Raw genomic sequence first — 17,796 nt, forward strand, 5'->3', positions numbered from 1 at the left:
AGAAATGACTGTAGCAGGGACATATTTGGTTACAGAATCAGTGAACACATGTGGCAGAATTTATTAACTTGGGCCCTCATCCTTCTGTTCTGATACAGCTACATGCTCCTCACACAAATGACTGCATTCATTTCAATTTTAATAACAGCATATCACTTTGTCCAATCTTACAGGAAACTCATCACACTTAGAACTTTCTACTGAACAAAGTAAATCACAAAGTCTGAAAAGTCTTGAGGTAAGATATTGTGCTGAAAAGACGAGTACCGAGGTGGAAAACAAAATATAAAGCCCTGCAATATGAAATGTTAGCCTTAATCAACTGCACATCACAGCGCATGTACAGATGAGTTGGCCATACACTGCAATGCCATACCACTAAAATTTAAAATCAGGAGTCAAATTTCTGCCAGCAGCTTTGTAGTAGGGGGGCTTAAATATTCCCTATTTGTGTCAACAAAATTTAATATAACCAGGCATGCAGGCATTTAAGAACTGTCATTTACAAAAAAAAATGTAATAAGGTAAGATAATATTGTTTCAAAAAAGAAGCAAGTAGTGTTCCTAACAAATGGGTCAGTCTCCTAAATGACAATCATACTAATGGTGGAAGTTTTGTGGCCAGTTTTCTTTGTTAAAGTAAATATTGTTCAAAACACCCAAATAGGCAGTGGACTATGGCATAATTTTCTTGCATATTTGTCAGATTACTGTTCTCAAATATCTGTAATCTCTTAGCCTAATTCATCAACTTTACTTTGTACAATTTAAAATACGAACAAATTTCATCCTATGACCTCAGGTTCCCTAATGTTACGAAGGAAACGGGTCCAGCAGCAACGTTCTTATTTACCCAAAATGTGTCAAAGAAGGTATGCTTTGGAAATTTTCTCACACAGTCCTGGGATTTAAATCACTGCATAGCACATTACACTAGTGCAGCAGTGTACATTTCACACTGCTACATTCTACATGTGCAGTAAATAGTTAATGTTTCACCTGCTTGAGTGCAATTTCTGCTCTGGACAACCATATTTACAAGCACAGAATGCATACTTTCATATTATCCATTAAACACACACACACACACACACACAACTCAGAGAACCACACTCTCCACTCAACAAACAAAATTGCTGTACCACAAACAAATTTTCTAATGACTTAACTCTAATCACCAGACCAAGAACTACTTTCGAAATCCATGCTACACATTTGCCCACCACTAAAAAAGAAAAAGAAAAATATGCATGGCACATAGTACGATGAGTCCGCCTGCTTAAGAGATTACACATCATATGAGAATGTGGGACAGGACACAGCACAGACACAAAATCCAATATCACAGAACACCCATCATAACAAATCTTCAATACTGATTTTCTTTTGGACTGGATTTAGAACAGCAGAAAATCAATACTGAATGTAACAAACCACCATTATAACCTTCTAAGGGTTACAACAAATATCTTGTTTAAATTGTTGTTGAGTTCCCACAATCACCACTTTATCAATTTCTTACTTGTGTTATACACTACAACTAAAGAAGCTATTCCTGCATTGTTGGAAATAAAATGAATTTCATACTGACACTTCCTCATACTCTATGAATCATAAATAAAAAGAAAGAATATTCACATTTTTACAGAAAATAAACCAGAGCTCTGTTGGAGGATAAGTGTACCTTCAATTCACATGATATTCAGACACAATGCAGTAATATTACCACTAGCCCGAAAAGAAACAAGGTCAGGGAAGAGAGAACAATATTAAACAAAAAAAACACATATATAAAGATATATGCACAGTACTTGTAGATTACACTCTCCTGCATACAATACAGTTGAATTCAAAATCAGGGAAAGAGATGACAACATTCACACAAAAATGTGAAAATTCCACAACATGAATATGCCACCTATAAACTACGTATGTTCTCCTGCACATACAGACCAACACTCATGGCAACAGAACCTCAACCAAAGCATGGTACTGAACACAATAAAACATTTCAACCTAGTTCCCATTATTTCCAAGATAAAAATTGTGCAGCGTATCTGATTAATTTATATTACAATCAATCTCTAATGAAGAATTTCATGCTCACTACAGAATAATCATCCTGATGATGAAGGCAGCAAAGACCTCTGAAACACTGGTAAACTTCTACCACAACAAGTTGCTACAAACCAGAAGACAGCCATCTTTGTACTCATTGCCATGAGAACTTCAAATCCAACATCAACCCCTTTCCTGATTAATTTCTTTCTGAATACATGAAAAAATTGATTTTACATTTTAAACATATAAACAAAAATTAAATTACTGGCACGCATTTGGATGAAAAATATTTAATTGTTTACATTAAATGTTATTGTTATTATTATTATTGTTATTATTATTATCATCATCATTATCCCAGCTTATATCATGTCATTTTTCATTATTTGTAAAAACCTCTTCATAATCACATCACACAAATGATAAACTGCAGCTAGTGTAGAAACTTATGACACATGCTACAGAAGCAAAGTAAGTATTATTTGCATCTAATCTACTCAAAAACATATAAACACATGTGGCTTATCAAAGTACAGCAGTCTATTTACTGACACCTAGGGTCTGATAAGTGTATATTTTTCATGAGATGAATTTGCTTGGTTTACTGATGATGTGATGGAAGGAAGAAAGAAGTTCCAAATTGCCTTTTCTCATTAAATCAACCCAAGAAATATAAACAGGGAAGCTATTAAGGTAGGAGCAAACTTTCAGATACAGGTGATTCTTGTTATACATGCTTACACATCCATGTTCTTACACTACCGCGGTCTCATTTCAGTGTCATGAGAAGCATCAATATCCTATTCATGGCTAAATTTGCATCAAACATTCTCCAGGCTTATCAGGAAATGTGATGCAGATTATAAGCTTTGCAACAAAGAATTATGGTTGCAGTTTAACATCAAAATAGTAATTATTACATTTTAATCATTTTCCATTTTTTTTATACATGTCAATTCACAGGAATGGAAACCCCTGTGCATAACAAACAGAAGCCACCTGGACTTTATAAGTATTTGATTACCCAATGCTTTTCATTGTTAATATACCATTACTTTATGTTCATGGCACAATCGAAATACTGTAAATATATAATGTAGTAATGTGCTAAACCTTTAACTTCTCATGATGGTCACTAGCAGCTGATACACATCAAGTTTTTAAGGCTGCATTATTAAACATTCCATTACATGGTTATATTTTATACATTAGTTCTCATACTCAACATATTTCCATAACAACCATTTCAATACTGTGCTCCATTTCCTTCTAGGTCTTGCAATGGCCACTTTCCAAAATGCCCCCCCACAATCAAAATTCTGCATTCCTTGTTGTTATCAAACAATCTTCATGTAGCAGCCACAAAAAACTTGATGGCTTGCACAAATTATGGAATTCAGGTTAGTTCCTTCCTCATAAATATAGGGAAATATCTTCCAAGCCTAACAAAATATTTCTGCAGGATGTCATGCTCTGATGGTCAAAATATTTCACTTATATTATACAGACATTAGTAAGTCTGAGCAAGTTATTTTGTTATCTGCATTACATAGCAGTAACGGTTGGCTCAGCTAATACAGTTGGTTTATTCACTGATCAAAAAATCATAACACTAAGCTCCCCCAATTTTAAGAGAATTTCCAGGCTTCTTATTGATGAAAGAATGAAAAAAAATATTAATTTAGCAATAAAAGTTAACAAACCACTGCTGCTTGTTGTCTGACAAGATTTTATCGAAAATAGAATTGGTTTCATTAAGCTCACATAGAAATAAAATCTGAATTATGTGACTTACTAGGTATGGCCAGGTTATTAGAATAAATTTGTGTCAAAGTGAACAACCAAAATCAAAAACCATCTTGAAAGGTGTGTCATCCATTTCTGCATATAACTAATGGTTCACAAACAAGGAAAATGTTATCCATTAATTTCTTTAACTAATATACAATTAACCTTCTGACTGTGCATTTAGCATCAGACAGATGTCAAGTGCTATTACAAATTGTCTTAATAGAACAAGAACAATGTACTTTCTAATACATGATAAACGTGTGCTGTCACATCTGTAAACTTACAAATTTTTGACTAGTCACTTGTCAAGTTGGTCACCCATATTTATGACTATCCCTTCAAATACAAACTCACGTGATATCACAATCAGCATGGAGCCAGGACTGTGAAATCCTTTGTAAAGAACATCAATTTAGAACAAGGTGCAGAGATACAATTCCAGAGTATTCAGGAAAAAATTAAAAACCTGCAATTTCCCCCCCCCCCAATTCCTCTCACTCTCATGACAATCAGTATATACAGTAAAACCCCTCAAATTGGATGCCCCTTTATACTGGACACTTTTAATTGGAACCAGCAAATATCCTATAATTTTACATATCCACAATACCCTATATCTTGGACACCCCTTTTGTTGTAAGTTTGACAGGTTCATGCACTTAACTTTGATGCTTTTCAGGGAAACTTTTTCAGTTACATATTTTGTTATTTTGAATTTCTGACTGAAGAATGCCTCCTCTCTGGAGGATTATCTTATGGGCATTGAACCCATCATTGGAATGCATTGCAAGTGTTTAACTATTCTTTTGCTGAACACTTAACTGGACTAGAGTATTGCAGAAGACACAGTTTTAACTCCATCAGTACTGGAATTTTTATTTTTTGTGATGGGGGAGCGAAAATTGGTGGAATTAACTTTAGAAAATGTTATTGAGGCTGGGGTGTAGTGTGCAATGCATGGGAGTGGACTTCAAAAGATTATTATTAATACTATAGTCATATAATTCTTAATTCAAGTAAGCCTACAGTAATGTACGAGGGTCGCTCATTAAGTAATGCCCCACATTTTTTTTCTCAGCCAATAATGAAGATAGAAAAGTGTACTTTTACATGCTTGAGATTTGATGTTTCCCGCGTTCGTGTACGGAGTTTCAAATGATTCCAACCGATAGCGGAGCTGTAGTGAACTGTTAAAATGGCGTCTGTGAACGACTCTCGTTACAAGCAACGAGCTGTAATTGAATTCCTTGTTGCTGAAAAAGAAACGGTGGTGAACATTCATAAACGTTTGTGTGCTGTGTTTGGAAGCTGTGCAGTCGATAGGAGCACCGTTGGTCGCTGGGCTAAGAGAGTTAAAGCTTCAGGAAGTGAAGAAACCGAGCTCCGTGATCTGCCGCGCTCTGGGCGTCCTGCCACAGCCACCACTCCAGACATGTTGAACCGCGCGGATGCCATTATTCGTGAGGATCGGCGCATCACAACTCGACAATTGGCCCAACAGCTTTCAGTCAGCAATGGAAGTGTGATTGCAATTATCCAGGCTCTCGCATATTCGAAGGTGTGCGCAAGATGGGTTCCACGAAGTCTCACAGCAGACCACAGGATTCAAAGGAAAACGATTTCTTCTGAATTGTTGGAGCGTTTTGATGCTGAGGGAGAGGTCTTTCTGTCCCGGATCATTACAGGTGACGAAACCTGGATACACCACTTCGAGCCGGAGTCAAAAAAGCAGTCAATGGAGTGGCAACATCCTCAATCACCGAGAAAGAAGAAATTCAAGACAACTCCCTCCGCCGGAAAAGTCATGATGACTGTCTTTTGGGACAGTGATGGGGTCATTCTTGTGGATGTGATGCCAGGAGGTGCGACCATCAATTCAGACGCGTACATCAGGACCCTGAAAACCCTCAAGAAGCGTTTTCGACGAGTTCGGCCTCACAAGCATCCAGCAGAAATTTTGCTCCTGCACGACAATGCACGCCCTCACACAAGTCTGAGAACCCGCGAAGAAATCACCAAATTGGGTTGGACGGTGCTACCCCATCCACCCTACAGTCCAGATCTGGCACCCTCCGACTTCCATCTCTTTGGGCCACTTAAAGATGCTATCCGCGGAACAAGATTTGAAGATGACGAGAGCGTGATTCAAGCAGTGAGGACATGGCTACGTGCACAGGACAAGAGCTGGTACCGGCAAGGCATGCATGCACTTGTTCCACGCTGGCGTAAAACCGTACAAGTTGATGGGGATTATGTGGAAAAATAGTATGTGTAAAGGAAACATTGATTTATATTGTCACTAAATTTGAGCCATCTTGAATAAATATGTTCTGAGGAAAAAAATGTGGGGCATTACTTAATGAGCGACCCTCGTATGTAAGTAAATAGATTATATTGTCAACAGACCACAATCTGATTTTCTCTTTCCCTCTATCTTGAACACCTCTGTAAGTTTGACACATTTTCGTGGAACCCCAAGTGTCCAACTTAGAGAGGTTTTACTGTATATACATTCTTCTTTCATAAAATGTTATAACCATGACTTTCATAAAACTATCTTGCACATACACAAGCATATATAAATAGCAGCTACCTCAACATTAATTCAATGAAAAAAATACATCATCTGGCAGTCAGTTAACTTTTTCCATGTACAAATAAACGGAGGTAAAGTTGCCCCAGTGCCCAATTACTTCACAACAAAGGTGTACAGCACAGTAGAGGTAAGCTCTACAGGAATATATAATTGGACACATGTATACTGTATATGCAGTACGTGCTGCAGAGTTATGTTGCAATTTCAAGTGCCAGGATAAGGAATAAAGAAAGTGGTTCAAATCAACTGATCTGCCAAATGAAAAATAAAAATATAATTTTGAGGGATCCATTAAATTTAAAGAATGAAAGGAACTAGGATTCATCTACTACAAAATGCAATGTATTATGCACCAATTATCATACCAAATGCACCTTTCAATGAGGTTTCCAGAGCAAACTTTGGGCTCCGCCTGTACCTGCCCAAAAGCAAACTATCCTAACCTGCTTGACCTAATTAATGTAAATACTAATACAATCACACATTTGATAACACATTCAAATTATGCTTCAAACTGGACAATAATTGGTATTTTACATGAAGAACTACATGCATATCTGTCCAAGGAAATAAATGGTCGAGGAACCGCAAGGTTACCATAATGACCACAGTTACTTTGGTCTTGGTATCATAGTTACTATGGATAACATGGTTACATCACCCAGACTACTCAAGTCACTGGACTATATGCAGAGATCAAAGATCAAGTTCTTTTAACTAGGCCAGAATTATTATAGTACATTTCCTGCCTTGTCTAATAATTATGCTGTCAAACAATGCTACCACCACCAACAGAAATTAGAACTTGTTTTCTAAGTTATGAGACAGGAATGGGCAAATCTGAACTGTTAAATGACAAGTGTGCAGCCAATAACATATCACTTAGATGCAGTTCTAAAACAAAACTGATCACATAAACCAAATGTCTACATTGTAGAGAAAGTGACCAAAGAAAAATCCCCCCCTAGACAAAACAACTACATCTCATACCGCACTCTGGTTTTCTACAGTTAATCACACATCAACTCAAACAGGTGAGGAGTGAAGAAAAAATATGATATAGTCATAATCAGAGCTTTCCTTATGGTGCTATGCACTGGTACACAGTACCAACATCTTTTCTTTAAAAAAAATTCCAACTCTCCTGAAAGTACTGCCAACTTTTTCAACAAAAAAACACAAATCACAAACTAAACATTCACAAGATCTGAAGTCTTAATTTACTGGCATATTACCTGATTTTGTGTAATAACAATTTATACATAAAATTATGAGTGACAACTGTCATCAAAGTAAACTCAACTTTCACCAAGTAGCATTACGCAACAGCCAAAGTAACCAATTCAACCCACCCTGTAGTCACAGTAACAATAGGTATGCCAATGTGTCATTGGCTAAATACAGTTTTGAAACAAAAACTACAGATTTAATGACTTTTAAGTCACTCAATATCAAGAAAGAACCACATAGCACATTCTTCTGTCCACTCACAAAATCGAAACATCAAGCATAAACAAAAGCACAACTCTGAATATGTGAAAGTTGTCAATTACCACTTCACAACCCCATGCAGTTTATCACACAATAGACATTTCTCACAGAAAAATCTATATTTCTTCAGGATGTAAAAGGAAGCATAATCTCATTTAACCACTTATACACCAACTCCATAAAATTACATAGTGAAGCAAGTGAACTGTTTGCAAGAACTAAATGCATTTGCAGATTCACGTTCTGTCCCACATGGCAACCCCATAAACTTGCAGGTTACGAAATAATTTGAATTCTGTGACACAACTTTCAAAGAACACAAAAGGAACGATACAGTGAAAACCGAGACAAATACAAATATTGCACGGAACATGTTCTCTTCAGTCACTGCAAATACGGCTGCCTCCATTTCATGCCACAAACTGGTGTAAGTAATTTAAGAAGTCCTTATGCATTTCAATGAGAAAGCAGAATTACTAAGTGATGAAAGAGATAAATATGTTTTTAGTAAAGTGATGATTAGGAATGCTCAAAGTGATGCTGATTCTGGGTGTGGATGAATTGTAGATGATAGAGCACCACAGAACCACACAGTGTGCAAAAAGAGGTCAAGGCACACAAGCTGCCTAACAAGTACACAATTGATGAAGACAACAAAAGAGTAAATGACACAAATGACCAATGATTCAGAGTTGAACTTCTTTTCTCAGTGACTATCTGGATGATGTCTGTCTCAAAACTGACATGAATCAACTCAGTAGATTGCATTTCAATGAAAGAGAACAATTAGGATCTGGGGTTTTCAGGGTCGCGAGTCTGAACATGGCTGCCTTCTGGGATGTTGCACTGCGTAGTCTGGTAGAGTCTGCTGACATTTAAGAGGTCTTTGCTGCCTCCCGTCAGGGTGATAATGGAGGCAACAAGGATCTCTGAAACGGTGAACTACTACCAGACTACATGGCACAACAATCCAGAAGACAGCCATCTCCAAAGAAAAGTATCTTTACTACCCTGAACATCTCCTTGAGCATGCACGATCCACGTTTCAACAAGAACTGTCACCATTCTAAAACCTCCATATTGATGAAAGCACCATTTCCTTTGAAAGGAAACTGAAATTCAAACAGCTTATTCCCTCAAAGATACCACTATGACATAAAACCTGTTTTCTGATGCTGAGTCTCATTACATATTGAAATTCACTGTTTACAGTGCTAAAGACATTTATATTACTGGTAATCACTCTTGCACAAACAGATACTGCTGGACAAAGGGTACAGCCGCCCCCTCTCTATGTATTCCACAGTTGCAAGCCAAATGTTTGCTGTATTATGAAGAATAAGGAAAGAGATGTGATCATTGGAAAACTTAAAAAGCTTGAAATTGATACCATGCACTCTTTAAGATAGCAATAAAATGACATAATGAAAAAGGTTTATGTTGACAACACTGTGTGATACTATGGAAAAAAATCAACTCTCCATTAAATTACCATATCATGCACAGCTCTCTTGGTTGCACAAGAAAATGCACCAAATGCTATAGAAAGGTTGCCTTCCACATCACTGACTGATTTAGTAGACAAGAAAATGCATACAACTAGCAGTTTTATTTGAAAATGAAAGTAGATAAACAACTGCCTGAGAAATCCCACATATAAAAATGGAAGGGAAGTGGGGGCAGACCTACAACTGATTCACCCACCATCCTTCACCAGTACCACCGACAAAATAAAAATGCAGTCAAATGTAATCTACAGAAAAAATAAAGAATCACACAACTTTCACCCTTGTTTCTGCAACTACAATAAACTCAAACATTAGTATTTGTTACTGATTTGTAAATATGTACCTTCCTTTCAAAGTGACTAAACAATAGCAGAGATACATGCACTAGATTCTTTCAAGGTGATACATGCATATTCTGCACATTCACTTTCCATTCAGTGTTTAATTTCTTTTCAAGACAAAACCAAGAGTGGAATACTTTGTAAATACATTATCTACCATAAATTTTCTACCAGATTTGATTCAAGACCACTGTTAAAAGATGGGAATGTAGACTAGTTTGAATAATTTTTCTAATAATTCACTTAGTTCATTTTTGTGCAACATAAAGAACTGCTAAAATTTCATAATGGACATAAATAACTAACCAAGTAAATCCATGAAGCAGAGTCCTCCTTGAGAAAATAATGGTTTGCTCAGCTAGTCAAGAAATTACCATATTTTACAGAACCCAAACAATTTTATTACCACGTTAACAGAAGTCCGTAACACGTCCCTATCCTGAGCCAAATGAATCCAATCCACACCTCCCAATTCTTATTTCCTTAATATCCATTTTCATATTATAATAATTCTTTAAGCTGATGTCATTTAAATAGACATAAACAAAAAAAGTATATAATCAATACATTGTTGTCACAAATCGTCTACCAGAGGCTGAGGAATAAACCAAGCAGGTGAAAAAAAGCAATGAAAGAGTTAAGGTACTATCCTGGTATATGCCTGGAGGGACTAAGGAAAACAATGAAACCTTCATCAAGACAGCATGTCTTTGGGACAAAATTCGGAAGCTTCCTTACCTAACCACTAGACTGCACCATTTAAGTGCTTAAATTACACATGAAAATTCACATGTTTCATATGAAAACAGACAACTGTAAACAACATTCCCATTTTCACACTACAATGCACTTCGATATCAATCTCCTAAATTCTTTTTATTTTTCATGTCAGTTTATAGAATGTAGGGCTAGCAAATGAATATACTATCACAGGGAGCCTGACTTGAACAATTTCACAAGCATACCCAAGACAATCAGTTTCAGTTTGTTACAATTAAATTTACATAACACTAAATTTGTAAATAAAATATTTATTACCTTTAAGTTGGAACTGCATGGAGAATTAAAATATTCAGTAATACAAAAAACAACCACTCTATTAACATTAACCACATGCAGCATGGTCCTAGAGAAGCTGGTAGTCACACAGCTAGCCAAGAAATTCATACGTTTTATGGAACCCAAATGTTATTACCATGTTCACAACAGCCAGCCAATAGCCCCCAAGTTCTTTCCACCTATGCCTGGATCTTGTTTTTCTTATTCCCTGCAGGCTTCCTAACCACAGTTTTGTACCCATTTATCTCCCCCTTTTGTGCTACTTTACCCACTCATCTCAACCTCCTTAGGCTTCTAGAAATGAGACCATAACAACACAAAACAGATTAAAAGCACATCACTTTCCTCAATTTCTCTGCTTGTGTATTATCAGGATTTAAAGACTCATTATACAAAGACAAAAGTGTTTAATTTTCCTTATTTAGTATTGTACAATTGAGTGGTAACTGTACAGAGTATTAGAAACTGACAAAATGACTGTTATGCTTGGGAAATCCCAGTGATAATTTTTCACTCTACCATGTGCTGTGCTTTTATTTACTTATTTACTGCTTCTCAAAGTAAAGATCTGCCAGTTTTTTCAAACAACCGTCCCACCATTTACGCAGGCTAAGCAGAGCATCCAAATCAAAGTTCTTGATAACATCAGCTGTTGTAACAAAATCTGCACTCACAATAACAAAGCTTATCCTCAAATAAATAATACTAACCAATGATAACAAAGAAGTAATTAAACAATTTTGAACTGTATTGTACTTGCACACCCTTACCAAGACTAGGGCTCTTGATTGCTTGTGAAGTAGGCAGCACATGAGAAGTACAGTGATGCACTACAGGCCGCAGAATACATGTGAATCCACTTTAAAGAAAACAAAGTCTGGTACTCACCCACTGGCTGAAGCAGGTGCAGCAGCTGTACTTGTGGACGGTGCTCCCGGAGTGAGGAACTGTGATTGTGATGACTGCTGAACAAGCTGTGATGACTGGCTTTGCTGCTGACTTTGTTGCTGTTGTTGTTGCTGCTGTTGTATTCCTGAAGGTCCAGCTTCATCACTTCCCGCCAGAGACACATTAACAAACGTTGTTGGTTCCAAAGGTTCATATGGCTCTTCATCTGACTCAGCTTCTTCCTTACTAGGGGCCTCACCACCACCACCATCGTCATCATCATCATCACCACTGTCCTCACTGTTTGAACCTTCATCCTCACTCTCTGACTCTTCCTCATCCTCACTTCCCCCTCTATCATCATCAGCCAACACAGCCTCTACTCGACTAAGACTCTTGGCCAATTCTGATCCTTGATCTTGTTCTACTGCCTCCTCTTTCAACACCAACTGTGCAACATAAAATAAATGATGATAAAAATGTAGGCAATTATAATTTGCCAATGTTTAAGTACTTACATATTATCTACACCACAGTGGAATTGCCATGTCATATCCAGGATGGTGCCACTAATCCAAGGACCGCAATAAGTGATTTTTAAACACTGAAGGTCCACTCTAGAAACCATTGTGAATTTTGGTGGCTCATTAACTGAAAAGTTGGGTGTGTTAATTCACTGTCCTGGTACAAATGGTAGTGCTATTCTGAACTATTGCTAACTGAGATGATACAAACTTCCAGAGTTTTACCTTCTGCAACATCAGTTTCTTTTTATTTATTTAGTGTTCTGTCTGACGACAGGTCCATATGAACAGGATCCTTCCATCCTTAGCATTAGTTTACACACTGCAAATACAGCAACTCCTAGACAGCATCCTGACCAATAAACCACACCTCACAATTCTGCTTGGATTGTGTTTTAAATTCCAAGTGACCTCTCCACAGTATCATTCTCTCATCCAAAATAAAACTTTCTTATGGGAAGTAATACTGCATATTTACAAATAAGGTAAATTTTTTAAGTCTGTCTAATTGCTGTTTTAAGTCAATGATGACGCACCAAAAATGTCATATTGCTTTAAAGCAATTATTATTCATGCCTTGTGAAAATATACGTATGGCTATGCATCTTCATTTGTGGTTTAATTAATGACATCAGTTGCTCAGACTGTATAGCTTTGATAATATTATGACTAAAAAATTATGAATTGGAAGGGCTGCAGAAATAATGTTTACAGTCTAGTATGAGGTGCTGTCAAAGCATTTTTCTGGAGGGATAAAAGAAATCCACAAAAAACCTGTCAAAGACAGTACCCTGGCCAAGACTTGAACCAGGCACCTCCTGAACACAAAGCAGGAATGTTAACCACTCAGCCACTATGTTGGATCTGTAAATGGAGAGCCTTAAATATTCTTTCATTACATGTAGGATCCAATAGTCCTAAACACCTTCCACCTCCTTTGTATCTCACCATTAGAAGTTTTATGTATAGATTTCCATTTTGAAGCATTTTTTTTGTACACAAGATTCATCTGTACAAAAATACAATCACATCAGCACATACACGTAGCCCCCACAACCTCAGAAAGACAATCTACTTTTCCTGGTACTGTACTTACTTCCCACATGTCTAACAAATTACTCATTTGTTGGTATGCTGTCTACTTTGTTCCTTGAAGGGATTGTGCTATGGAGAATGTGGCCTACGCTGCCATAATCTTAGCCTGCTTCAGTCTATACTATCATAATCACTCATCATCTCCACAGCATTTATCATTATTTTTATTATGCTACTGGATTGTGAAAAATCATGTTTCTAATAAAAAATGTCTGGCAATGCATGAACCTAAACCTCAACAAATTCTTCTTCAGGTGAAATTCAACTGGGTCTCTTTCAAGATGACATATGTGGTAACAGTTGAAGAAGTGTTACAAGGCCTTGCATACGCTAAAAAAGTATGCATTTATACTTAGTCTAAATGCTTACCAAGGAAGTTATTGCTGCCTAAGTTCAAGTGACCCTAAATGGTTACAATGCACAAAAGTAGACAAGCATGCATTACACTATGCATGTTGCAAAAACTCAAGGTCAAAGGTAAAATCTGATGCCAGTGAAATGTTTATTTTCTCTAAATATGCAATACCTCATAGTTCAGGTTCAATTCCTTTTAAAATTACATTCCAGTAATTAAAAAACCAAAATTCACACCACAAAATTCTTTTTAATTTTTTTATTTCAAATATCAGTAAATCAGAAATGACTATACATGCACATCAGAAGTCAGCACAGCAACAAACCCCAATGAAGAGTTAAACATCATCATTAAATGTGAGAATTCAGGTAATGGCCTGTTATATGACATGGAATGGCTCATAAATAAAAATTTAGGGATTGTAGGCACACATATTTGCATTACATGTACTATTACTACCACTGGAAGAGGTATAGCTATTATTGGAAATTAATTATTTTTAAACAAAAACAAGGCACTAGTAATTCATAATAAAATAATAGTTTATCATAGTAGATATAAAATTACTTTTATATAAGAATTTATTATTTTAATTATTAATTTTTAACTCCACTTTCAAAAGTGGTTGAAGATTTGGGGTTATTTTGTTCAGGAATGAAAACAAAAACATTTTAACACTATACAAGTGGGGAAAAAAATTTTTTTACAAGCCTATATAACAAAAGCAGAATGAGTCATTCTACTTAGGTGAGACATCTCATATTCATTTTGAATTTAGTACAGTGTTCGCACCAATTTACATCAGAACTCAACAGCAGCTTCATATGTACAAGCATCTCAAGGCAAACAAGTAACAGCATATTCACACTACACATAGGCACTGGTTACCTGCTCAGTTTCTATTGTGTTGCTAGGGACACTCTTCTTGTCATCACTGGTAATTTCACCAAGCCATTGCAATAACTGCTTTTCTGCATTAGCAGTTATATTCCAAAACTGGTATGCATTGTCTAATTTATACATACAGTCATCACAGATCTTCTTTGGGAGTTTGTCATCCCTTGCAACCTGCAACAAGCAAATTCAAAGTTTTTCAGGTTATTTTTACTGAATATGTAAAGACAAAAATGATGAATATAAAGGAGATGGGGGACTATTTATTAAATCAACAGCACAAATAAAATAATGAAAAATTAAAACAAAAGGAAGAGAAATTAATTTTTTAGTATCCAGTACTACACAGCTGCAGGTGTTTGCAGCAGTATGTAAGAGACAAAAAAAGGAAGGTGGAGATTGACAAGATGGGGAAATGAAAGGAATAGAAGTAATATGACAGAAAAGGAGAGGAAATGAAAAGCATGCAGGACCATGATAGAAATAAATAATTCCTCATGTATGATCTGAAACTTCATGGCAACTAAGCATAACAGATTCTTCTCAGGCTACTCTGAGGACAAGGATGAAGATGGTTCTCAAACTGTTGGTGTTTTCTCCATTAAGCCACCTTACACACCTGGTATCCCAACAAGAATTTATTACAAATAATTCCTCGCTAAACTTCAAGACAGCTTCAAGGACAAGGGATGACATGAATTTTAATAATCAACATACATGAGTGGAGGCCAAGCCATACACAATAAGACCTGGACACATCAATCTTCCATTAAACATGTGTGCTAGAAGCATAGGATATCATTTCATTGGTCCCTGAATCTGTGAGCCTAACTTAATGGTCCTTGTGACTTTTCTGCCAACATTTACCTCAATTATTGGAGGGCGTTTTGTCATGATAGTGGATCTGACTTTTGAACAGCACAGTTCATCCTGGCTATACCTAACAATGCATTATCCTGAATGTTGGGTGTGTCAAAGCCCCAAGGCTCCTGTACCATGGCCACCAAACCGTAATCCAACAGACTTTTACTTTCAGGCGTCCATAAAAATGTGTTTTATGCCAACACCGTGGACACCAGACAGCAACTTTGGCAACACATACAGGATGCATCAAATGAGATTCATATCACATGCATAGTAACCAAACATTACATCCCAGCCTCATTCCAACATGGCGCTCACATACAAGAGGTGTGACAATTATCTTCCCAGAATTCCCCTGTAAATGCTGTATTTAATTACTTACAGACTAATAGGTGCTGCCACCTTCAGTCATCTCCTTGCACATCAGTACATTTAGTGAGTCAAGTGTTCCCAATGCACAAAACATTTATAAAACTCTTCTCCTGAAATGCTATTCAGAATGGTTGTCGTATGTCCTTGAATGTCTGCAATGTCAAAATCTGTGGCCCTTCAAAGCAGTCTTCAGTTTTAGAAATAGCCAAAAGTAGCACTGGGCCAAATCTGACATATACAGTGGATGGTCCAATTTCAGTATTGATTTTTTGCCAAAAACTTCCAGATTGCAAGTGTATTATGAGCAGGGGCATTGTCATGATGCAAGATCCAAGTAGGCCAAAGTTCAGGTCTTCTCTGAGAACAGCCTCACATAAACTTGCAAGTATTTTTAAATAACAATGTTGGTTCACAATTCAATTGTTGAACAATCTCAAAATGAACAACACCCTTGTGATAAAAAAACAAGCATTGTCTTTCCTGTCTTCCTGACCCTCTTTGAACCTTATGCCACTCACACTCAACTCTTTCATAGCATCAGCAAACATAAGCCTCTGTTAACATTTGCATTGCGTAACTCTGCACAAAAACTGATGTTAGTGCATTGCTCCAACAACCCATCACTCATTTCTCTGCCAAGACAAGAAAACACATACTTGTGTAACTCTTGCCACTGCTTCGCTGCTACTACTGCCTTACTTGTTTCACCAACACACGACATACTCTTAAACACATCGTGATACATTGCTGCTTAGTTACTGCTCACTCGCTACTTGATGCGAAATGTATGCAGGAATTCTTGAAACTTAATTGTCACACTCTCTATTCATGCCGATGGAAAACATGATGAGGCTTCAGAGCTGAAGACAGAGACAGTACTTTTCTCTGAAATTTTGGTGGCTACCTACAAGCCTATATAGTGTCACAACCCAGAACAACACTGTCAAGTAAATCCTCCGTCAGTCAGAGAGAGGTTGGAACATTATATCCTTGAACATTTATCCCCTAAAATATTTCCTGATTCATGGTCACCGACATCCTAAATCATTTCTGTCATTTACGGCACAACAACCTGTATGAAAATAGTTTGCAATGAAGATGTTATATTCTTATTTTGGTAATACAGCCTTTCCTCATTAGCAATGGAGGCTGTGTTCCCACAAATCTGTGGTTGGCAAAATGGAGACATTAAGGAAACATAACCACTGTTAAGTCATGAAGTCTAAAGTTACCAGTACCTTAATTAAACAAAGAACATTAAAAAATGCACTGCAATTGAACACAATAGTAACATACATACAACCAAATACCATGGCTAACAAAACTTAATGCATATGAAATATGTATGATTTGAGGTTTTCATAGTGATGAGTCTAAAGATTGCAGTCTTCTTCCATATGGAATATCTCTGGAATTTTGAAATTCAAGGGCATTAAGTGATTACTGTAATACGAGATTAGAAAGATGTACTTAGCAGTAGATCAGACCCATGTTTATTTTAACTTTTCAACTCAAAATGATTCCAAGAGCATGTAGTTAACCCATGGACATCCTGTGTGTGTGTGTATATCACAAGTTCAAACCTTCATTTTGACCTTAACAAAGGTAAGAATTTCAATTAGCCTCCAATGTTATATATCAACCATACCAACCTCATGAAAATCAATTTGGCTGTTCACAAGTTTTAACACACTTAGACATATCTCCCTCTATCTATCTTAACAAATCTCTACCACCATATGCTTCATCCCAAAAGTTGGATACAGTACATTTCTCCGAACCATTTGCATTTACTGAGTCTAAGTGGCGACAAAATACAGATCACCACCATGAAAACCTCAAATCTCCCACCACACAAATATTACCCACGCAACTCACACATACGAGTATCAAGTTGGTGTTAACAATCATAGGAAATTAAACAGTACAAGTTTGAATTTGCCTCCAATGACACAAA

At 36.7% G+C, this 17,796-nt stretch overlaps 1 protein-coding gene across 1 annotated transcript in view; it reads right to left on the bottom strand.

Annotated features, from left to right (window-relative positions):
• The window catches only part of LOC110829205 (uncharacterized), a 183,772-nt gene that overhangs the window by 164,252 nt on the left and 1,724 nt on the right, over positions 1-17,796 (bottom strand). Inside the window, exons 2-3 of the mRNA XM_087345369.1 lie at positions 14,598-14,777; positions 11,736-12,184 (exon numbers count right to left, since the gene is read on the bottom strand). Of these exons, the coding sequence (XP_087201495.1) occupies positions 11,736-12,184; positions 14,598-14,777 (629 nt within the window). The remainder of the gene's footprint in view (positions 1-11,735; positions 12,185-14,597; positions 14,778-17,796) is intronic.

This window comes from Zootermopsis nevadensis, unplaced genomic scaffold, assembly GCF_977971745.1.
Source record: "Zootermopsis nevadensis isolate Lab colony 2312 unplaced genomic scaffold, Znev_1.0 Znev_ptg000008l, whole genome shotgun sequence".
In the NCBI taxonomy this organism is placed as follows: Eukaryota; Metazoa; Arthropoda; class Insecta; order Blattodea; family Termopsidae; genus Zootermopsis; species Zootermopsis nevadensis.